This window comes from Triturus cristatus, chromosome 11, assembly GCF_964204655.1.
Source record: "Triturus cristatus chromosome 11, aTriCri1.1, whole genome shotgun sequence".
In the NCBI taxonomy this organism is placed as follows: domain Eukaryota; kingdom Metazoa; phylum Chordata; class Amphibia; order Caudata; family Salamandridae; genus Triturus; species Triturus cristatus.
The window spans coordinates 994,670,721-994,696,098 of NC_140594.1; the positions used below are offsets into that span (position 1 = coordinate 994,670,721).

The 25,378-nt window shown below is 46.3% G+C and overlaps 1 protein-coding gene across 3 annotated transcripts in view; it reads left to right on the forward strand.

Annotated features, from left to right (window-relative positions):
- RNF13 (ring finger protein 13) overlaps nucleotides 1–25,378 on the forward strand; it is a 272,427-nt gene that overhangs the window by 107,504 nt on the left and 139,545 nt on the right. For all 3 annotated transcript variants that reach the window (XM_085635094.1, XM_085635095.1, XM_085635096.1), the window contains 2 exons: nucleotides 4,689–4,817; nucleotides 13,663–13,750. In XM_085635094.1, the coding sequence (XP_085491220.1) occupies nucleotides 4,689–4,817; nucleotides 13,663–13,750 (217 nt within the window). The remainder of the gene's footprint in view (nucleotides 1–4,688; nucleotides 4,818–13,662; nucleotides 13,751–25,378) is intronic.

A 25,378-nucleotide genomic window follows, 5' to 3' on the forward strand; every position in this document is an offset into this window, starting at 1 on the left:
TTTACAACAAGGTATTTCCCTCACCGATAATGGCGGCATTATCACAATTCACAGCAGCCGAGGGATACGACTTCAAATGTGTAGAATTTGTCGCAATATCAGCCGAGCATCTAATATTCACTATTCCATTATGCGTTCTTTAAAGTAAGTGGGTGGTGCAGCCTAATTCTAGTGTTAAAATGCTTTAAAATCATTGCCATGTGAAATCAGACTTTGTGTAAATCAATAGCCCATTTGATGGAAACAGCTTGGAAGAAGAGGATATTTTTTTCCAGCCAATACGAAGCCTTCTTCGAACTCCATGTATGATGTCTTTTTTGCTGTTTCAGTCAACCTTTTCCCTACCACAAAGGTATTTTACGGGGGCGGTAGAGATGAGCAAATGGAACCATCAACCTTCTTGGTAGCCCCGCCACCCTTACCCAACCCGCTAGTAAAGGTACACGCCAGCGTCATGATTCAACATGGCTGCAGAAGGTCAAAGGGTGGGAATAAAGACCACCGGGAAACCACAATATCTACTCCCCAGAAGAAGCCTTAAAAGCTCAGCCCACCAAAAAAAAGGTCTCCTTCAGCATCCATACTGGACTGTCGATTGCTACTGTGACTTTGAATTACAATTTTTTGTTGCATTAACTCTAATTTGGTGGTTTAGTATCCTCTCAAAATATTATTAAACCACAGAAGCACTTGCCAGCTTCTGGGTTTGCAAAAAGCCCATTTTATTATTGCACAGCATAAAAAAAGAAAACACAACTTTTGACTTGAATTTCAGCTCCTCTTCATTAAACAAGCATTTGCAATGCAATAGGTCTCGCATTACTAAAGTTTGAGCTATTGGCATTGCTAAATAATGCAACACCAATAGCTCAAACTTTAATAATGCGAGACCTATTGCATTGCATATGCTTGTTGAGATTGATCTGTTCAAGAAAGGCAAGTATTCCTTCCTGAGCAGTTTTTACTTTGGGAGGCATTCAGCAGAAGAGAACAGCTGGGTATCCCCTAAGGAAGCTGAGATATGAAAACTCTGAAATGCAGATGTTGTGCGTGTCCCAACCAGTGCTTAATCTGAGAAGGTGGGGCCCACTTACATTCACTTTTGCAGACAAACGCTTATTTTTCTTCATCTGACATTCCCCGAAAGCAAGAGAGGGGAAAACACACAAAGTGGAAAAAATGGAGGATGAGAGAGACTGAAAAGCTATCACAAAGGGAGAAATCGGGGACCTGTAAGAGTGAGATAGGCAGGCAGTATCTAGTGGTGGATTAAAAAGATCAAAGGTGAATTCAGGACTGTACTGACAGTAAATATTTTCAGCCGTGGGCTTCTGAGCAGCGCGTTGGGCACCAGCACTCATTGTTTAAAAAATTGAGCAGTGCTTCCACCCTATGCCAGGGTCACATTAAAAAGCACTTTGCCAATCAATTCCTTTGAGTTCTCATTGAGGTCTCAAAGTCTGGAGCATCTGCGTCTACAGTGCTCTTTTTTAGTTCAACAAGTATGGTGGTCCATCACCACCATGCCCCTGTGCCAGGCCAGCGTTTATCTCTGGATCCCGCTGGCAGGCACCAACAACTCTTATACCTTGTCCTAGTCATTCCAATAAGGCTGGACCCCAGTAGCCCCACGCCTCGTCCTGCCAATTCCCCTTGTTACTTTGCTGGATCTCCTCTCTCAGCACCCAGCCCACAGGGTTCCACCTGGCTTCCAGATGTCCAGGTTCACATCGCCCTCACCTTCTCATAGCCAAAATCCCTCAGGAGGGATCACTACGATTCCAGTGGGTTTTGAATCTTTCCACGTCTTCACGTTATTTCACCAAGATGGTTGCTGCCATCTTGTTTTTTGCCCTGTCCGAACGATGCATACCTCAAATCAAAGTAATTAGCCCAAATATGGACCCAAGCGAGTGCCAGTCTTTCCAGACCCTCTTCAATCAGCGAGAGGGCCGTATGAAACAACCAGGTTTCAGCGAATTCAGAATTCAGCGGCCAGAGCAATTATAGGCCTTCCCAGAAGGTGCTCTGCTAGAGCCAGCGTACAAAGACTCCACTGGCTCCCGGTGGAAGCCCGTATTCAATTTAAGGCACTTACCATTGCTTTCAAAATCCTTAAAACTGATGGTCCCGTACTCCTCCGATCGCTGCTAACACCTTACACCCCCCAACGCAATCTTCGTTCCATGGGCCAACTCTTAGTAGTGGTCCCCCGCACGAAGCTCTGCCGTATCGGGGGTCGTTCCTTCAGACTTTTGGGAGCAAAATTATGGAATTCCCTGCCCCTCCACATCCGCCGCCTTGACAATCTGTCCGCTTTTCGCAAAGCAATAAAAACTCACCTCTTCCCTCTCATGTAGTCTATACTCTCCCTACCCTCCCCCCCCAGTAGGTTGTGCTATGGTTCTTAGCGCCGGGACGCCCCGTTGCTGGGGCAGCTGTCGCGCTCAACAAACCTATAACATAACATAACATAACATGTTGCAGGAGGACAGCGGAGTACCCACAAATCATAAATGTCAGTTATGAGCACGGGGAGAGCATATCTGCTAACCTCGCCGCCGTGACTATTCCCCCACATGTGTGATTTTTTAAGCCAATAGCACTTCTCTACTTGGATTTAGGCCAATACTTGTAGACTAAAACTAAACTGAACTGCATCTTCAAGAATAGTAAGTTTTGGAGGCTAAGAAGCTTTTCCGTGAATTACAGTGTTCCACATCATCTGGGACTACCTTGTAACAATGCTTTATTGTTACCCTTTCTGTGTGAGAGAAGGTTGCTCTGCTGCTGGTCTACATCGTACCTGACTAGAAGCAGTTCAGTCACCCTCCAGCGCAGACCAATTTTTCCACTTATCGCCAGTCAGCAGGCCCACAGACGGGAGCCTGAAGGGACCAGCCAGTGAATTTCAGCCACTCTTTCCTGGGCAGCACTGTGTGGGTCACTGCAGAAGCTCATTGTCCTCTGATGTCCTCAAGCAAAAGAAGTGGGAGAACTAGGTATGCAATTCTGGCCCACTTGCAAACCACGCACCTATATAAAGCACAGGGTCTTCACAGGAGTGCATAATTTCGCCCTCTTGCCATTATCACTCTGGCAGATGTACCAGTAGCATTGTGTACGCATAGTTGCTAAAAGGTCCGATGTCAAGTTATTCGCCCAATTCAGTCTACTCTGGCAAGTTCAACGCAGACTTTAAGGTTCAAGAATGGGCCATGCTATTGGCTTAAAAGCAAAATTATCCGTCACCCATAACTTGAGACTACTGGCCGAGTGTGCTGCTCACACCTGCAAATAATGACAATGGCAGTCAGCAAAAGAATAATAACGATGGATCACATGCACCAGAGTGGTGCATCACAAATCCATGTCTACAACTCCAATGCTATAATGAAACATAATTTAAAATAGTGAAGGTGGGAATCTGTGATGCGGAAGATCTTTTCCAGGATATGGCCTCATCTGATTTTCAAGGGCTGAGGCGTCCAGCGTCCCTCATTACCATAAGGGTTAGCTCACTAACGAACTACATTAAAACTATGCCGCACTCTTAGATTTGAGGGTACGGGCTAACTCGAGGTTTCACATTTCAGACGAAACCTTTGGGGTGGTGGGTTGTCAAATGCTACTGATGGTGTCTATGAAATGTTGGAGTGAGATACTGGTGGATCTGAAGGAGGTTGGCACCCTGGATCAGGTGAAACCATTTTTTGGGACCATTTAACATCAGTCTCTGGTGAATCTGTGCTTGTGCACCCATGGTTTGTGGCGCTCTATAAATGAACATTGACTTGACTCTATTCAAAACACTTAGGTAGTATGCCATGGCTTGAGCTCACAGGAGGGTTTTGCTCCTGTATTAAAAACATGAATTCAAGAATCAGAACAAATAATATCATGTCCATGAAAAGGATGCTCTGCGGCGACACCAGGGGGGAGTGTGCACTCTCTACCATCATACATAACCCTGACAACAAAGCATGCTTAAAGCCAGCAGGAGTTCATTTATTTAAAACACTTAATACAGCACACCTTGAGACCAAGGGGCATTGGGCACACTACATTTAATAGGCAGAAATCAAGAAGAATAGTAATCCAACAAAAATACATTCATATTGTCAAAAATAGTATGTGTAGTAGCGGAATGAATTTAAAGAAATAAGGATGAAGGATCACTGTTTTATGTTTGAAATCCAGTTGTGTTTCCTCAGGTGTTGGAGCAGATTTAAGCATCTGAGACTTTTGTCATGGTCTTAAATACATTGGTACAAACTATTTTAAATGCAAGACAAAAGGAAATGCTTGAATGGCTGTGGATTTGCTACTTACCACCTGCGTGGACAGTGCTTGACCTTGCGTTTGGAGGTCAAGTGCTAACTTTGGAGGAGGAAAACGAAGTCCCAGGATGCACATGAGATCGACTGTTTGGTGTATATTTGTGATTTGATTATAACAATTTCAGATACAAATGTGATCTAAATATTTCTAGATGAGCTATGTGTCTGTCACCATTTGCTGAAATGATCAACAAGGTTATTTAAAACATCGTCAGAAACAATCTGTTGCATCTAGATAAACATGAACAGAGCCACATTGTGAGTTTTGTTGTGGTTTTGAACAGTTGTGATTTTGTTGTATGACATCTAGACATTACTAATCACCCATGTGCAATGTTTTGTTTTAAGGGTTTTTTAATAGTTTCAAAGCCTGAGAATGCTTGTGAGCCAATAGCCCTACCGCCACTGCCAAAGGAAAATATTACCAGCACTTTTATTGTGCTAATTAGAAGATTAGACTGCAACTTCGATATTAAGGTATGTGTTTTCTTTATGTTCAGTCTTTTTTTCTCCTAGTTGCTCTGTAAATATGGTTCGGGTGATCTGACTCAGAGTTATTGGTTGTATGGGTCTCACGTAAGGGAAACAATCAAAGACCTGTACAGTGAAGGAGAATTTTGCAAATTGAAATATCACTGAAGAGTTAAGCAGAAGTCTAACCTCCAGTGATCACCTGAAATCACAAAAAGGAATAGTAAAATCATAACATCCATGTAAAATGTTAGATAAATTATCATATGTTGTGAGTCAATCAAAGAATATAATCTCGTATATTTCTGTCATGGCCAAAAGAATATCAGAATACCAGAGTAGTAATTGAGCCCTAAAGACTGAAGTTCTATGCATGACGATGGCAAGGTTATGCAGCATGTCAAGAATTATAGATGGGTAACTGAATACCGGGAATGTTTTTCACCATGGGGTTCTGAGTGACCTCAGACAACAAGAGCGAAGCAGAAGCTGTCCGAGGTGTCACTCAGAATCCTGAGAAGAAAAATATCTGTTCCTCAAAGTTCAGCTATTCATAGTTTTAAGTTGTATATGCCGCCCCAAAATAATCTGACCCAGTTTCCAACATATATGCAGAAGCACAGGAGTAATGGGAAAGCCACACATACCACAGCATGGCCGTGCTGATAAGGGCATAGACGGTTGGTGCAGGCACAGCATTCTCCCGCCTCCCTTGGTTCTGTGGAGGCACGGGAGAGGTGGAAGAAGGCGGGTGAGTGTACCTGCTGCCATTCAACTACGATGCCCAGATCACGGCAGACCCAGGCAAGGAGGCAGAAGAAAGGAAAAATGAGCTCTTCGACTGGTGATGTCACGGTGTGTAACTATTACCCATTCTTGTTCTATCAGAGCGCTATCCTGCGCTGCTGAATTCCAGTGTTGACGAAAACCAAGGCTGTCTAGTCTTGATTCCACATCATGCCACATTTGGCCTTGTATCTTACTCCGACAGGTTCTTTTTCATCCCTTCTTTCTCCCTTGGTCAATGTTTTCCTACTGTGTGTGCACAGAAAGATTATTATTGCCATAATCCTCCAGCTTCTCTCTTTTGCTGGACAACATTTATTTGCTTGCTCATTTTAAAGCTGTACAGCCCTATTTTGATGTGGCCAATCACAGTTTCATAATATTGGAGCAGATTCCTTGAATCCTGGTTGTGGGTGGTGAGGGGGGAGGACATTGAAGCCCGATCCCAAACTGAATTTTGGAGACACCCATTTAAATATTGAAAAGAGCCTTCCAAGCTTGGTTGGTTTTTGCACTTTTTGAGGTATGCATTTAGTTCCCCTTACACAAATTCCAGTGGGTCCCCCCCTTTGTGTTCTCTGCCGTCAGTTCCCAACAGGGTAAGTGGGAATAAGCGTATTTTGGTGTCCCTCGGGTGGAACTCACTCCCCAAATGCAATAATCACTGAGCGGATGTCAGCCAGAGTTATTTGGCAGTAATGTGTCAGCAGGACGGGCAACGGCCATCTCAAACCTCCCGCATCCACTGCCCGGAAAGCTTTTTCCGAACTCCTGGTGGAGATTTCTTTTTTCTTCCAGCAAATTCAGTTTTTTGGTGTCTTGTCCCTTAAGTTTCTATGTTGGATCATGGAAACTTAGGTTTGTCAGGAGCGTTTTGGAAATTCTCTACTGATAGTCTGGTTCTATTCATAGGTGTTGGGTACCTTCCACATAAAGCATGATATTAACCTACCTTGATGTTTTTTCAGCCTCTTCTGGTGAGATATCCCTCTTTTCTCTAGATGTCACTAGAGCCCCTGTCATGTGCTCGGCTTCTTTCCAGTTATTCAGATTTCTATTTTTGTCATTCAGTACCTTGGGAGAGGTCTTAAGTAGCACCCTTACTGGGTGGCTTTATTTTCTACTAATTAAAGCCCGTAAGGCAGTTGCGGAGGTTCTTCTTTTAACTATTCAAGGTAGATCCATCCATGGCATCGTCTGTGCGAGTGTGAGACTCGGAGGGGGGGTGAGGGGGTCAGCACTGAAGAATATGTGTTGCCACCACCAGAGCATCTACCCACTCATTCATGTTAGGATTACTGTTTGCTGGTGTAGTGGTTCATTTGCACACATAGGTGAAACCACTGGGAGAAGGAAAAGCCTTTGATCCACTTTGCAGACTATACTCTTGATACTCTTGCAACATCATAACTTCCATGTAGAAGAATTAATATATAGCAGATGGGAGCCTGAAATACCAGTGTAAAAGACCTTCCGTCTCTGAGTTTCTTATTATAGTTGAGTTGCAAGGCCTCTAGTCACCTGTAATAAGTTATTATTATTAACAGCCCAGGTGAAAGGCAATTTAGTGCCTAATTATAGCTGCAGTTTAAACAATAAAATAAACTGGCTTTTTACGTTCTGATCTGTTTTTCTAAGTGAAAGCAGGTATGTATGGCAACATGCTTTTTTGGCACGGTGTATATATAGGTCATTCCAGTAAACCTAGAATCTCTCTACATGTTACTACATTTTCTGAGCTACAGCATTACAAAAAATCCGAAGTATATTACCTGATTCTAATCTAGTTTTGCAACAAATTACTAATTGTTTTAGCTATGTTTAAGTAAAGGAACTATGTCGTCCACCCCACACACGTGAAGGGCAGTGCTGTGCACTCCTTGATTTTTGTACGAAGTGTATCACTCTGCTTATCATGAAGTCAGTGGTATATGTTGAAAGTAAGTTAACAGCAACCATCAATGCAGATATCACTTGGGTCTAAGCAGCTTTGCTATGTTTACGTAATCCTTTCTTAAACAATGATTATTTTCATTAATTTGTTTCAGAAACCTATTGCTTGATTTCTGCATTGTAGACCTGTAGATAAAGGGTCTGTTGGTGGAGGGCGAGGGGCCCGGTACCTTTAGCTTGGCATGCATTTCTTCATTCTCATTTAGTTTTTATCTCTGCCTAAAACCAATGTAATCCTGCTGTGTAAGGGCAGTTTTGCTCATGTAAGGAGTTGCCAAGGCCAATATATTATTGATTAAATTTGAAATTAGGCCGGCTCTTTCACTTAATGAGTAATGGGTACAGTGGGTTTGGCAGCATAGCAGATTTTGAGTTTGAAAGGCTGGAAGTGTTTGGGCATTGCCTGAAAATCCTTCATGTAAACCAGTTTCTTGTTGACAGCCATGGATATGTGCTTTGGTGTCAGCCAGCATATGCGTCAAATATAACGATGCTGTGTCATCCACCACCATCATCGCTGTGAATAAAAGGCCTGTTACTCTGTCTGGCTGATTACATGCAGAGATGGCCATGAAATCCTTGATGTCCTGCCTTTGTGCCCCAGGAGTGAGGTAGCCTCAACTCTACAGAACAAAAAAAGGTGCCGGGTGAGGTGCATTGCCTACAGAATGGTAGAAAGGTGTTAGTGGTTGGAGAATTATTACAATGGGAAATCAGGCATCTTCGAGGTTTGAAGCCTTCCAAGTTAGGATATAATGTAAGCGACAGTCCGTAGCGAAGTTTGTCAGCTTTTTGTAAATGTATTTGTTCGCCTACCAGCCAGCTTTCAATGGAACTGAAGCCTGGAGGAACCCATCACGCAAATGCAAGAAAGCTGTGGTTTATCGGAGAGTTATCTCGGTTCCTGACGCCAATGCTGCCCAATGGACGAGGATCCATAATGAGACAACCCCTGACATTTACTACATTTTTAACAATAAGTATTTCGTGTAGAAGGAAAATTACATTTATATTTCTATGTATTCTGCAAAAGCTAAATGTCACTAGCCATACAGAGGTCTTTCATGACTGATATTTTCGATGAGTGAGTGAACATCTTGAGGTATGCAGACTTCCACAAGGACACTGCTGTAATTAAGGAAAGTGCAAGAAAGGCTGTTTATAATCCTACTTCTAAAGCAAATCACATCTGCAGTTTGAAAAATGCAAACATCTTCCCAAGCATAGTTGTTTGCTTAATGACTTATTCTATAGGAACGTGCTTAGTGAGATTGTCCTGGAAGGAGTCCCAGAGGCTTGCTGCGGAACTATGTGGAAGGAGAGAAAACAATTATATAAACCATTGAGATATTACTTAATGTGTTCCTTCTGTATGTTTTTAAAAGAATAATTGATGGGACGTGGGCAATATGGCTGCCATGTAGGAACACCGAGCTCAGCCACCCCCGTTCTCCAGCCTGCATCGTAGAGCCCCTGTCGATTGCCTGACACGGCAGCAGGCGTAGGAAATTACCCTGAAGGCAAGGACACATGGGAGGAGCTAGATGACATGTGTCCACCACGAGGGATCGGGGCTCACTGCACGGCCTGCAGTGGGTTACTAAGATGGGGCCCTCCGCGAGTCTGCCTGGTGAGTGAGACGTTTCACCTGGGGAGCCACTTGCTGCAGTACTGTAGGGGAGGGTGCCGATCCCACCATACCCTGGGCTCCTCTCCCATCCGGGTCCCTGTAGGCGGTTCTGCAACCCAGCTGCAGCAGCCCCAGGTGACAACCTGTGTGGCGCACAAAAGGCCAATGGGACCTGGCTCTGCCCCAGCTCTGAAGACGCCGTGCATGCTGCACTCCAGCTTCCATCCTCATCAGGTGCCACAGAGGACGATCTGGGGCACCAATCAGAGGCTGCATGGTGCCCCTCCTCCACTGACTGGAACCCGCCACATGCTTGCGCAGGCACCTGCCCCCTCCGGAAGCCTGCCTTAGAGACCTCCTTCTGGCCAGAGCCTGACAGGGCACAGGCCTCGCTTCCACAGTGAGTGTTGTGTGCCCTATTCCTGAAACTCACCCAACTTGACATTGCTCGGTGCCCCACTACCTTTAAAGACAGTGAGACGGTGGACCACTCTCAGTTAACTGCAAGGAGGAAGCACTACCGTGCAGCTGCCAGGGTGCCCTCAGCATAGGGTCCATGAATGGGGCAATTTGTGGCCCTGAACACGCCATGCCCCCCCCCAATGGCAGTCCGAGGGGGGGCTGTGACTCTCAGACTCTGACCACGTTTTGGCAGTGCTCAGGGGATCAAGACTGTAGGGGTGGGACTGTGGACCCACTACCCCGCTCATCACTTCAGACTTCTCTGGGCGGGGTCCCCTGACCTGAGAAGGGTTGGGGGGAGTGTGGCCCATTGGTTACAACCAAAAAACTCAAAGCAAGAGCGCCCAGTTCATGTTGGAGGGCCCCCCTTTCAGCATAGACCATAGGGCCCTCTGCCGCCCTGGGCCCTCTGCTTGGAATGCTCCTCTGGCAGCCATGATTACGCAGTGGTCTTGGAAGGAAGGACTCTACCCTTTAAAGGAAATGCTTACCAAGGTCTCCTCAAAATAATCAGATCTGACCTGTGGGCGCACCAAGGGATTTTACTCCCCAACGAGGCGCATGTCCCAGAGTCAGACAAGGTGGACACCTCCATTACCCGAGCTTTCATGGAATCCCTGTTTGACAAAATAAGGGAAGATATCGTGGCTCTCCTTAACGAAATTATCTCCGACATCAAAGAAGTAAAAAAAGACATCACAGAGGTTGGCCACCAGGTGGCCACCTTAGAGAATAACAGACGCCAGAGAGGTGGAGCTCAACAGTTGGAACACCGGTACCAGAACACCAAGTTACAAATACATCTTGAAGACCTGTATAAGCACTCCTCTCCACTATTCGCGGACTCAGGAGAGAGTGCTACTTTATACCACTCTTTCACCACATCCTCCCAGAACCGGAGAAGAAAGACCTAGTCCTTGACCATACCCACAGAGTGTAAAGGTGATCCACGGCAACTAAATCCAAGCAGGACATTCTCACCTGTGTCCACTACTACAAACAGAAAGAAGCCATCTTGGCGGCAGCGCAAGAACACTGTCCAGTTCTATTCAAGGGCACAAAAATCTGGCTGTACTAAGAACCATCTTTTTTTACGCTCCATCTAAGCAGCTTGCTCAAACCCGCCACTACAAACCACCGCGACAAAGGTATTAAATACAAGTATGCAACACATTTCACCTGACCTTTGTGTGGGACAGTGAACCATGATCCATCCATACTGTGGCTGAAGACCGAAGGTCTTGGACGTGGTCAGCTCACCAAAGGAAGAGACCCAGCTTACCCCATCATGACAGTCACCGGCACGATGGACCTTTGGCCCCACGAATGCACCACAGCAAATTTGCAAGGTCTTATAGATACAGACCAGCCAGGCTTTATTCAAGAGTGCGGATGCAACGATAGCACCAGTTACTCCATCTTAAAGATAAAGCGACCCGCTCCTCATATCTGTTGACGCTGAAAAAGCATTTGACGGAGTGCACGTCCTCCACATAGTGGGCCTCGGGCATACATTCGAAAGTGGGTGGGTGCGGTGCAGTTACTCCTGCCCTGTAGCCAGAGTGAGTCAACGGCCTAACTTCACAGGCTTTTGCAATATCTATAGGCACCTGTTAGGACTGCCTCCTTCCCATCTCCTGTTCGCACTGTACATAGAGCCATTATCGGAGCAGGTCCTGAAAATTGGATGGATTAAGGGCATCCCTCGTAACAACCAGAAACATAAGATGGCATTATATTCTGATGACGTCATGTTGGCGCTTACCCAGCCCTCTCCTCTACCTCCCCACCAGCCATTTTATATTAACTTGAGTCTCAAGCCCTTATCCTCATGGTACCCCACCATGACAAGCTCTGCCTGAAGCACCAGTTCCCCTTCCCTTGGGCGAATCATTAGCCGCCCTACCTCAGCCTCAAGATCTGCCCCTTCCCAGAAAAACAGCTGAGTCCCAACTACACTGACCTATTAGCCTCAGCCCGAGTAGATTTACAAACATGGAAGGGTGCGTGGCCTCTCGTGGCTAGGCAGGAAAGTTGCAATGAAAATGAGACTACTGCTCAAAATACTGTATGTTATGCAAACACTCCCCCCTACATCCTCCCCAGCACCTGCTCAGTAAGCTACAACACTTGATGGAGGTATATAATTGGGGGGGCAAGAAACCTCGCATTGCTCGGAAATGGGCATACCTGCCAATGCCGTAAGGAGGTCTGGGTGTCCCATACCTTACTCACTACTATGAAGCAGCCCAGCTCCGCTACAGATTGGAGTTAAACGGACCACTCACTGAGAAACATTGGTGCTTTATGGACCAGGGCATTTCCAGGATTCATATATGGAAAGTGCCCTGGCTCCTCAAGCGACACTGCTCCCGAAGTCTACATTGCACCCATTGTAAGGGCAACAGTAGAGGCATGGCACAGGATCAGGTTCTCCAAGGGCCTCTCAAATCCTACCTTCCCTCTTTTCTTCACTGCTTGGCAACCCTGAATTCCCACTGGGTAAGACAGGCTCCACCTACCACTGCTGGCAAACAGCACAGTGCAAAAGAATTGAAGACCTTTTCACCACATAGGCATCATGGAGTTTCAGCAGGTACAGACCAGCTATGGGCTCCTTGCTGAGAAGATTTGAAACTACACAGCTGTTGAGCACTGGATCATCCCACCCTAGGTCCAAGCTGTAGCCGGTAGACTACTAACAAAGTTCGAAAAGTGGCTTGTAAGGAAGACGAGAGACAAAGGTTTGCTCTTGGCCTTATAAAAGTTTTTAAATAAGACGTCGACAGTAGCAAATCACCAGCTCGATGATGATGGGAGGAGGATTTGGAACAAACTTTTACTCCCAAAGAATGGACTGATATTCTCCACACATCGAGAGTCTCTTCCTTCGTTTGAAGCGGGTACCGAAGAGCTGCTTAAAAGATCACACTATTGGTATCATACCCTCGCGAGGGTGGCAAAATGGAGGTCTGGCTGCAGAGAGGACTGCTGGCAAGACTGTGGCCTCACAGGCACCCTGACGCACCTTCTCTGGCATTGGCCCAAACGTAAACGATCCTGGGACGAGGACCTCAGGGATGGTAATGAAATATTTTAAACTTGTACCATTCTTTCACAGCTACACCCTGCTGGCACTTACCAATCTACTTATTTATCTACTCCCATAAAGGCAAGGCTATTACTAACACACTGTGTGCAGCCAAGCAAGTTATCACCTCCCATTGGGGCACAAATTTCTCGCCCATGCATGCGGACTGGCTGCATTAACCTGGGACATTATTGGCATAGAAAAACCTACTGCATCATTGAAAACAAACATCTGCACTCAAGCAAGCGGAGCCCATTCTCTGCCACTGAGATGGAGAAGGTCCAGCTTGAGCTTGATGCCCTGTAATGCCCAACTGGAAGACCCCTCTACCTCCCAGCTAGGTGCTTGAGCATCGGAGAATACCCCCTCCTCCCAGTTCCTAATTGCATCTTACCGCCATACCCTTCTCCTTGGTTGTGGAGATCGCCCGCCATTCTTTGCTTTTCCCCCTCTTCCTTGCATACCCCTGCATACCCCTGCACTCCTACCCTGTTCTGTACCTCACTGGCCTCTGGATGTAGGTGAGTGTATGTGGTACTGTTTTTAATGAATACAAAGATTTAAATCATAAAAAAAATAATTGAGCCAGACTATGTTGGCTATAATTGGTTATCATTTTTAGTTACATTTGCTTTATTGTTTAACTTGTTCCCTAAAGCTAGCATAAACATTATATTCTTTGCAAAGGGAAGAGTGTGCTACGCAGATGGACTTAGGACATTGCACACATTTGTCATTGACAGATTCTCTTCCCTTACATATGTTTAGATGTACCCTATCCATGTAATCTCCAGTCCTAATATAACTGCTGATTTGTCTAGCTGTTTTACAAAGAGTGTATATTTAAATTGCTAATTGAAATGGTTGAAAAGCATGAGCATGCTGTAAATTTGTGCAGAGGAGAGGTCATCCTTTTGCATGTGTTTCAGGTGTTAAACGCTCAGAACGCTGGATACAAGGCAGCTGTCGTGTACAATGTGGACTCCGATGACCTAATTAGCATGGGATCTAATGATAGTAAGTATTGTCTCATGTAGAAATCAGACTTAAGCAAGCGGAAGCTGGGGGGGGGGGGTCAGGTGGGTAGTAGCACAAAATGGGAGAACATTACCAAAAATGTCAGGAAAGAAAACAAAAAATACATATTTTTCTATTGGAATTCAGTTTTAATCAAGGATGGTGCAGAGTTTGGAATATTAATAAACTACAATCCCCCAAAAAGGTAAATCACAATTGAGAATTCGGCCTGATATGCGTTATAGGTCTAATATTCCAAAGGATCAAGTATCACAAAAACTGCTTCTGAGTTATCTGTACAATAGAAGTGACTCACAATGCAACATCTTCTCTTCTCGAAGGAAGATAACGTTTTTTAGGCTTGTCAATGGATAAAGAAATTTAGAAGTGTGAAAAACATTTAGATGCCTCTGGAAAAAAATTACCAATTGTTGTACCAATATTTGTTTACGTATTCACACCAGAACATAGGCGTGAGGTGCTGATGCAAATCAGTAAATGATCAGACAGGATAGAGGAACATAGCACCCTATTTTCAAAAGACAGTGCCAGCAAACCTTGATCAGTGCAAGCTCACCACCTAGAACACAAAATAGGATATCTAAGTAATAAAGAAAAGTGTTTGAAAGCACCCCGATAAACCCTGTTGAATAGCTCATCAGACAGTGCAGAAGATCTTGATTGCTGGTGTTAAGAATAGGTAGCCACTTAAACGAAGATTGGATATATCGCACAGTGGTCACAAGATCTGGGTATGGATTTAGACAAAGGTGACTGGGGCGCTATATGGCAGGGAGCAGCTCTGGTGGGGTCCAGGGTATGGCATGATAATCAGGGATGTTACGTGGCAGTGTGTGGAACTCTACAAGGGTCACCGCACTCCCTTATTTATGTCTGTGTTCCTCCGCCCCGCACATCTGAGTTTGTATGCACACTGAGTCACCTTTTTATGGAGCTCCCCAGAGCCCCATGTGTCCTGGGCGGAGATCTCAGTGGGATTTGCGACCCTGGTTTAGATCATTCATCCACTTTGGCCTCGTTTCGGGCTAGCCTGACCTTACTCCCTACCTTCTTGCATAATATGTCCCTCATTGATGTGTGGCGGGTGCATCACTCTGTTGAGCGCTGCTACACATTCTATTTGAACAGACATAGATCACTCTCCTGCCTCAAATCTTTTCTTCTCCCTAAACAGGGAGGGGCACGGAGTGCTAACTGTCCAAATCTTGGCGAGGGTGTTGTTCAACCACTCGCTATTGCTGCTTGACCTCGCCTGGGGGACTGATTGACCTGCTGCGGGGGTGGCACATGAGTTGCTGGTGCCTGTGGTCTGTGAGGCTTGTCGCAGCATGAGTCAGCATTATTTATTATTTATTTAAAGAAAGCCAATGGTTGGTGGACTCCCCAGGTGTCCTTTGGGAAGCCTTGAAGGTCACCATGAGGGATGAGATTGTTAGTTACAACAAAGATCAGCGGGGCGGGCACTACAAACGGTATCTGACTTGGAGTCCTGCATACTTGAGGTGGAGTAGCAGGATATAGCTATAGCGGGAGACTCATTCAGTGTGACTCCCTACATACCCAGACACGTTTATGACAAAAACACATGCAGAAGGACCGAGCGGCATGGACGGCTATGCTCAGCCGAATATATCAGTAGTGGGACAAGGCAAGCAAAACGCTGCACTGGCTGTGCACACCCTGCCCCTCTGTCGATCCTATAGCCTGTATTGAAACAGATTAACGCTTGCATGTGACTAACAGCACAGCCATTGCAGGAGGTTTTGCTGTGTATTACCAACAGCTCTATAGCCCTAACCGGAAGGGACATTGTACTGACCTACAACAGTTTATGGCACACCTTACTGTGATACACCTGGACCGTTGGACCGGGACCTCTTATAGGTGGATGTCACCCTTGAAGAATTGGGGGAGGCCCTTACACAGCTTCAGTTGGGTAAAGTGCTGGGGCCTAACTGCTTTCGGCGGAATTCTGGAGGTCCAGGTCGGCCAGCTTCTGTTGCAAACCTTTCGGGAAGCCCTGCAGGTGTGTGGGTTGCCCAGGGATCTCAGAGCAGCTGGTTTGTGTGGATCCGGCTGTGAGGAGTACAGACCAATATCATTTCTGAGTATAGAGGTGAAGGTGTGGGTAAAGTGCTGACCAATAGGCTGTCGGAGTGATTGGGCATCTCGTTCATCACGATCAGTCAGGGTTCATGCCCCATCAGGCTACCAGACAAAAAAAGCCGAGGGTCAACAATGCCATTGAGATGAGTGCTAATTTATGGGTCACCAGGCTTTGCTAAAGGTAGACTTCCAGAAGGTATTCCACTGGGACTACCTGTTTGCGCTACTGACCCGTCTTCACTTTGGGCCTAAATTCGTCAACCATGTCAGATTGTTATACACTGATCTTCAAGCAAGAGTGCACGTTGGCCATGTCCCATTGGTTCAACATAGAGAGGGGTGCTCAACAGGGCTACTCGCTCTCCCCCTTGCTCTTTGCCCTGGCGATAGAGCCTTGGTGGCTTGGGTAAGAGCGGATGCGCTGTTTGTAGCTTCCTGTGGTCCCTGACGGTCAGCGACATAATCTCCTTGTATACAGATGGTTTCTTGCTATTCCTGGACAATGCAGCCGAATCGGACCATAGAACCCTGCAAATAAATAAACACATTTGGGACCTACTCTGGTCTTCGCGTGAACAGAGACAAGTCTTCCATCTACCCTATTGTTCAAAGCCCAGCGGTCAATTCATGGGCACTGGAATTGCGGGTGCTTCCAACTGGGGTTCTAATATCTGTCAGTGTTTATCGCCGAGGACAGAGCCCTAGCATATGAGGCCAATCTTCAATCTCAAGTTGTGGGGTTGGCCAAGAATGTGAAGTTTTGGACCTCCGTCTCGCTATCTCTGATTGGCCGTTCAGCCATCTTCAAAATGGCCTCCCTCCCAAGACTCCTAAACCAGCTTCAAAATTAACCCTTCTTGGTGGGACGGGCTTTTTTTTCAGGGCCAACGCTCTCATACTAGATTTCCTGTGGAGTGGGGGAGTGCCCCTGATTGTCCTTCAGAAATGTTGCAGGTTCATCTTCAAGGACAGCATAGACACCCCAGATCTGCTGTTATGTCATAGAGCTGCTTGTCTATTTTTGCTTAATGACTATGGTTCGAGGGGTTTGGGGACCTGGCTTATGCAGATTAGAGATGGGTCTCGGGTCAGGACTGCCTCCACACCTATTGTACAGCGGCAAAGTACAGCCGTCCCTGCACACTTCTACTTGAGTAGTGTCCGTTTGGAAAGCAGTGGAGAAGGCTGTGGAAGGAGACCAGACTCCCCCAGGTGTCAGCGCTTCGCGGATGTGCCAAATGGGATATCATAGGCATAACAACCCTGGGAGATGTGATCTGCAAAGAATCTGAAGTCCTTTTAGGAGCTGCAGGTGGAAAATCACATGCATGCCCTCATGACATATTTACCGATAGGCCTTGGAATTTTGCAATACTCACCGAGAGGTGAAAATCCTACTTACCAACAGTAAAGAACACAAACTGTCTGTCCTGTATCAGACGCTGCTGGTGAATCAGTCAGATTTCATGGTAAAGGTGAGGGAGGCGTGAGCTCAAGACCTGGGGCCACTTGAGGATGAGTACTGGAATGAGGTGGCCGTTCCCATGGAAGCTGTGATGGCCTTCACAGTTACATCTTATATAACCTACATTATTACACCTCACACACCTTGCAAAAACACAGCTGTTTAGAATGGGGCTGATTAGCTCAGAGTGCTGCCTGCACTGCAATGATCCCACAGGTGGACCTATTACACACCTTTTAATGCTGCCTTGCCTTTTTGCACTTCTGGGACGGAATGGTGGGAACTTTGGGGAAGGTGTTCAGTTGGAAGGTCCCCCGAGACCCAAAATTGCCTTTATTGCACATTGCAAACAATATAGGGGGCAGCAGAAGTAATGGATGGGCCTTCTGAAAGCCAAACAAAACATTGCAAATGCATGGAAGGAGGCCCCTTCTCTAGGCGGAAGGGCAAGAGGTATTGACTTTTGCATGAACCTGGAGTGCCCGGTCTACCAGGCCAGGGGATGCCCGCAAAAACACTACAAAATTTGGAAGGAGTGGGCTGTGCACTGGGGTATACGCCTAAAGCGGTTTTCGGCTCGGCCATGGTCCGTGGACAGGCAGATAGACTCCTTCGAGGCCATAACATGTTGAATTTCCATTGCGGGGTGGGGGGGGGGTTGGAGGAGAAATATCTCATGTGCCAGGTTGTAAAGTAACATGTCTGTGGGTCTCATTATGTGTTTGCAGCGGCTCGGTTTTATTGCACTGTTTTGTACCCAGCCTGGTTGTGTTACAGGGTTAAAATCTCAATAGAAAGTACAAAAAAAATTAAGATTTAGTTTGTACACTTCCAGGAAATGCAGATAGATGGTTATTTTCATTGTATAATGAGCATTGCTTCTAAAGATTGGCAGTGGGCAAGGTATTGGTATTATGGAGTGGGCGAGGTTGCGAGAGAGAGCAGCAGCTGTAACTCCTATTTTAGCTGTTGTAGCTTTGTGATTCTGTGAAATCGGAACAGGTAATGTAGCAGAAGCCTTGAGTCACAGGTACAGTAGGACTGTGATCTCGATAATCAGTATTCTGCTTAGTAGTTGCACTGACCAGTCTTCAATCCTGAGACACTACAGAAAGATGTTTGTAGTAGGAAGCACTGATTGTGTATACTTATTCACAAACTACATCACATTGACTGGTCTGCAGTTACCAGAAATCTTAATACTCACACTTTTATAGAGTGGGAGCAGGAATTGGAAGGGGCCTGTCCACCAGGGCTGGAAGGTGGACTTTCATGGATAAATGTATATGTGGATCCAATTGCCAGACTATAGTTTGACAGCCTTTGATTGGACGAACAGGAAGGGCAAGACAAACCGGAGAACAGAAGCTGTGGTGACAGTGAATAAGTTATTTGCAGTATTGAAGAACTAAGGGCTTGATTTAGATCTTGGTGGACGGGTTACTCTGTGACAACGAAGGATATCCCATCCGTCGAAATATAAATCCCATTATGTCATATTGGATTTTTTTATTTGGTGGACGGGATATCCGTCCGACCCTAAATCATCATTCAAATGCAATTTAAGCAACGGTGGAGAAATTGGTGGGCGCCGCAAGAGTCCCCCTTTGAAATTAGCCTTTGGACAAATGTTTATTTTTCGGAGCAGGAATGGCTTGAATTGACCAACTTATTTTTCAATGTACAAATCCCTCCGCTTTCCTAGATGACTTGGAAAGGTATTCATAAAGGAAGTACTGCTTGATCCCTAAGGCCATTCATAATTTCTCAACTACGGAGGACACTTTAACTTGGACCCTAAACTTGGGTATGAAATCTCAAATTAGCCTTTTCTCCACAGCAATAAAGTCTGCCTGGTATAAGGGTATTCTTCAGCCCCATGGAAAGACTAACAATCATTAGAATATGAGAGAATGAGCAGCATATAGGCATTTATATAAAATCCATCAGCATATGTATGAAAAGCTCAGATGAAGTAGGTGAGTAGCTGGTGTGGCTCTAATTCTTTTCCCAATATTGTTTGCTTGGCAAGTGATACAGGAGTGGCAATAGTATTGGGCATCGTAAAGAAAGAATGGAGCAAATCTGTGTGTTTTCGCGGCACAGATTGTGCCTTGTCTTCTGACATGGGTGATGTCTTGGTACAACTCGGAGAGGTTGGGCAGGAGAAATTTCAGGGCAATCATTTACAATTCTGTTTAATCCATGCCTGTTTCTCAGCATCTGGTGCACTGTCCTGTAAATCCGACAAATCATTGATAGTACAAGAGATTCAATAGTTTGGAATATGTCCATAGTCACAGCAAAATTTGGGGACCATTTGGCTTTGTAAGTTTGATCAGCTAAAGCATTACTCCTAGACACACCACCGTCAGAGGACTGATGGGCACATGTTTAAGAGGAACAATTTTAAAACATAACATAAGCACATCAAGCAAGCCCTTAACTTTAGTACCATTCTTAATAGGGGGTGCTGTAGAGGTGACGAAATTGCACATAACAGAGCCTAAAGTCATGACCTTCTAAATAGGTTAATTTTTGGGGCAGAGTATGAAAGCGCTGTTAAGAGCCAATCATTCAGCAACTTGAGCAGAATGCACTTGAGGTCAACAATTACCCTCAACAACTTCATATGTAAGACAAACAGCATTACTGGCCACTAATGTACCACAATTATTTCTAAGACCTGAACCATCAACATAGTATATGAGTTCTTAATTGGATATTGGTGCATCAGAGAAGAATACTGGCCTTAGACAGGTGAGCTGCAACCTGCAAACAGTCATGGGGCTCCTCATCTTGGCTGCAGGCATTTGCAAAGTCTATTTCCAGACGGGACAGTGGACCTGGGTAATGTGAGAGGCAGACAATAGAATTTCATACTGGGAGAAACTGGCTATGGATAGGTGATGAGTTTTAGTGTTAAGTAGGAGGATAAATGCAGCATGGGGCACAGCCACAATGAAAGTAGAGCTGAGGACAATTTTTTCCAAGGCTTGTACAAGATGGGTGGCAGCCACTACAGTCTCTAAATGTGAAAGGAGACTCGTGGAAGCCTTTTGCTTGTTCTTGGGGCTTTGACACTGTGAAGGACTGCGAGGACCAGCAGCCCACTCCACCACAGCTGCAGCCTCTTCCCTCACGCTCCGCCCCCTGTTTGGACACTTGAAAACGGCTCGCGGTCCCCGCTTCGCGGGAGCCGCTCGTGGAAGCCTTTTGCTTGTTCTTGGGGCTTTGACACTGAAGGACTGCAAGGACCAGCAGCCCACTCCACCACAGCTGCAGCCTCTTCCCTCACTCTCCGCCCCCTATTTGGACACTTGAAAACGGCTCGCGGCCCCCGCTTCGCGGGAGCCGCTCGTGGAAGCCTTTTGCTTGTTCTTGGGGCTTTGACACTGTGAAGGACTGCGAGGACCAGCAGCCCACTCCACCACAGCTGCAGCCTCTTTCCTCACGCTCCGCCCCCTGTTTGGACACTTGAAAACGGCTTGCGGCCCCCGCTTCGCGGGAGCTGCTCGTGGAAGCCTTTTGCTTGTTCTTAGGGCTTTGACACTGTGAAGGACTGCGAGGACCAGCAGCCCACTCCACCACAGCTGCAGCCTCTTCCCTCACGCTCCGCCCCCTGTTTGGTGATTGAAAAGGGCTCGCGGGAGCCGCTCGTGGAAGCCTTTTGCTTGTTCTTGGGGCTTTGACAGTGTGAAGGACTGCGAGGACCAGCAGCCCACTCCACCACAGCTGCAGCCTCTTCCCTCACGCTCCGCCCCCTGTTTGGACACTTGAAAACGGCTCGCGGCCCCCGCTTCGCGGGCGCCGCTCGTGGAAGCCTTTTGCTTGTTCTTGGGGCTTTAACACTGTGAAGGACTGCGAGGACCAGCAGCCCACTCCACCACAGCTGCAGCCTCTTCCCTCACGCTCCGCCCCCTATTTGGACAGATATAACTCCACCACACCAACGCAACGCGGGACGCGCGCGGGCAAAGCCCGGGCCAATGGCGGGCCCGTTTTAGCCCGTTATAGACCGTGTGAGACCGGACCGGGCCCCCCTCTTGGTTGTTCGTCAAATTGACCTATGTGTTATTGACATTGTTATTCAACCGCGAACCTACTGCTGAAGACATAGGATTATGGCGGGCAGAGAGACAAGAAGCAAAGCACTTCTCTCCACTACATCGATGTCAGGTACTTTGGACAGTTTTCTGATCAGAGCAAACTCATTGTTATCTAATGAGATCACTATCCTTGATCGCCGCCTTTCCCAGGGCATAGAGAATGCAAAAAGATCATCGCTGGGCAATATAGCTAAAGCTAGAAAACCTGACAGGGGTTTGCCACTACCTAACCCTATTTCCAACAGTGTTTCTTTGGTAGTGACTACCCCGCCAAATTTCGGGTGTTGTTCTGGATCTACATCAGATCCCATGCCGGCTAATATTGATCGTAGTTCCTCACCCCATCCTAATGTGCCCATTGTTCGAGATAGTGGGTCTGAGGCTAATTTTCTTCAGTTAAGAGGTAATAGGGAGGGGGCGGTCCCAAAAAGAAAGAGAGGGAAGCAGATCGGGGGTGGTAAGAAGGCAAGATTATCCAACTTCGCAAATCGTATTAATTCCAAAGACCAGGCAAAAGAAAAGGCGAATCCTTCAGAAGTTAGTGATTCGACAAATCCACCGCTCCCATCTCCCTCTATAGTACAGTCTTCCACCCAGATCAATGGTGATAATATTCAGGCTTGCCCTGTTCAGCAGACCTTAGACCTGGGCAATATTCTGAAATCTTTGGTGGACCCTTTAATTACCAGATTTGACCAAATTGATCTTAGGTTGTCAAATATTGAAAGGGCCATTGGGTCTTTGGCAGGAATTATGGAAGGGAGGAGGGTGGTAGATCCAAGGGGTGCTTATCCAGTTAATCCTCCCCTTTTACCAACTTTCCCAGCTGTGGTAAATCCCCCACCTCCAGCTCAGGACACTTTACATAGGTATACTACCCCCCCCCCTTCATTCCTGCCCTGGCCCAACGGTGGAAAAGCCTCTTGTACATATTGAGCAAGACAATCCGGAGGGCATTGGACTGAGGAAGAAATTGACAGTAAATTTACCCCCGGAAGCTGCTCCCCTGGTAGTGGTCTTAACAGGAGTTCCTCAACCCACTAACACAGGAGTTGAATCATTCGCTTCACTTAAAAATAAAGTAGTGAGTTGGCTAAACAAGCATAGACCCCTCCCTCCACACATTTTTAGTGAAATCCTGATGGTCAGAAGGGTCTCATGGCTGGGTCCAACTAAGACAAGCATTGGCATAGCCAATAGGTCTCGCCTTTGGGACCTTATAAGTGTTTATCCATGCAACAGTTGCATAACTTAATACTTATAAGGTCCCAAAAGCGAGACCTATTGGCTATGCCAAGCGGCCGCGAAAGTGATCGCGATCAAACATAAAAGCGGCCGCGAAAGTGAAAGTAATCGCGGTAAAAGCGGCGCGCGCGCCCGCGCACATGCACTGTAGCTCTAGGCTGGCCTGGTAGCACTTTTTGGAGCCCTCTCAATAAGTCTCGCCAGACCAGCGCATGCGCTGGGTCAGGCGAGACCTAAAAAATACTAGCAGAGACTGTATTTTGGTAAATTTTAGGGACCCAGGGACAGTTGCCCACATCCTGAAGATGTCGTCCTCCAGGGAGGAGACCTCAATTCAGACCCTTCCTCTGGCTTATTTCTATCCACTCTCCTGATACGGGTTTAGAAGAGGGATGGTCCAGAAGCAACCCTAGAAGGAATATGAATACTTTGCATTTCCCCAACTCCACATCTCAATATTTCGTTTTCAACCGTTTCAGCTGCCTTGATGACGTGGACTGACTACACTGTAGCCCCATATTGCAGAGCTATCCGAGGGTGAGTAATACTATCATCACAAATAACTATACCCCGCTAGGTTGCTCAGCTACGTGTAAGAATAGGGGGGGACGGGGGGAGCAGATAGAGCGGATAATGCCCAATCGATTCTTTCTTTGGGCACTGGCCTCCCGGACGCTCGGTGTGGGGCCCTGCTGGAATGCTCCCTGCTTACAACTATAACGACCAGCGAGTGTTGTGGTGTAATAATTACAGAACCCACACCTATCGCTGGTCATATGTCAATTCTGTTGTGGAATTTAGCAGGGATAGCCAACAAAATAGCATGTCCCGAGTGGGGGGAGTTTATAGATAAGAATGATATATGCCTCTTTCAGGAAACATGGGCAAGGGAGGATTATCATCGGAGTGGTTTTGCTTCATTTTCACTCCCGGCTAGGTGGAGTGGAAAAGGTAGACCCTCAGGGGGCTTAATTATTTGGGTGCGCTCCCATCTGGGATGCAGTGCAAGGGTAGTGAATGTTGTCAGCGGATCTCTAATGCGTGATATTAGAATGGCCGAATGATTACAGGCTTGCCCTGGTCAATGTCTATTCAAGACCTGTTAATATTACAGCTGAGTCTGGAACCATTGAAGAGCTTTCGGCATTTTTAAATACGATTCCCCAAGGCATCACCCTCCTGGTAGGGGGTGATTTCAATTGCCATTTTGAACCGCTTATGGGTTTGTTTGACAGTGCAATTTCGGAGGAGGACGAATACTGGAAAGTCCCACCAGTAGTGGGCCCTTCACCTAGGACTTGGGCGCCACTGGCTGTGCAGATCATGGCCCTAAGATTAAATCATTCAATTAGGGCCTGCAATGGTCGTGTAAAATCTGATATCCCCTCCAAATGTACTTTCAACAAAATCGGGCACGAGTCACGATTGGATTACATATTTGTTGGAACCTCCTCATGGGATAAGGTTGTCGATTTTTAAGGTGGAATCCAGGGTTGATAGCGATCACAATCCGCTGATCCTGGAACTACTGTCCCCGGGAAACCCCGAAGGGCCATGCAAATTAACTGAAGCCCTAGATGACAGGCTCCTTCTAACCAATAATAGGCGCAGGGTTAGGTGGGAGAAACTGGTTACAAATTTAGCGTTAGTGGCAGATCTTTATGCGCAGGTAATCCCGGTATTGGAAGCAGTAGCTGCTTTATTGTTGCAGTATCCCACTCCTGAAATTTATCAAAAATTTGGGGATCTAAATTTTGAATTAAATTTAATTCTGGCAGAAGTTTTTAATCCTATAGCGCCCAAAGTGAGGAGAGGTAACAGACCCACATGGTATAATATTACATGTAGGAAACTTAAAACAGAACTTCTCAAGGCTGTGAAGCGAAATAATAATAAGGCGCTAATAAGAGAAAAACGTTTAGAATACAAGCAATTAATACTTCATGCCAAGCTGGAGTGGGATAACGATAACTGGATTAATTTAACATCGGCATTAGGATCAAGAGACCCCCGGAAGTTTTGGCAAATTGTCAACACGGGGTCGTCTGACCCTTCACCGGCAATTTTGACCAATATTGCTGCAAATGTGTGGGAAGAAAACTTCTCCACCCTTTATGGGGGGGATGATTTTAATCTTGAGAGGGAACAGATGGGTCTAATGTCTAATACCATTGTTGATGCACCTGAGATTGAGTTTCTGGAAGAAGAGGTTCGTGTTGCATTAATTAAACTTCCATCAGGTAAGGCACCTGGTCTGGACAAACTCACAGGTGACCTATTTAAACACGAACCTAAAGTCTGGGTCCCGTACTTAACGGCTTTATTTAATGCAATCCAGCGGGGTATGGCGGTTCCTAATACTTGGCTGGGAGCTGAGATAGTCCCTATCTTTAAGAAGGGTTCACCTCTCCTCCCAGTCAACTATAGGCCGATCAGCCTTATCGATGTCCCCCAAAAAATCTTTGCTGGACTGATTTTGAATTGCCTTAGGGACTGGATGGAAGAGTGTTCCATTCTAAGTCCCTATCAGGCAGGGTTCAGAAAAAATGTATCCACTACGGACCAGATTTTTCGACTGACCCTACTATTTTGGAAAACTGTACAAGTTGAGGGTGGGTCATTGTACTCTGTTTTCGTGGACCTACGTGCGGCCTTTGACTTGATTCCTCGGGCCAAACTTTG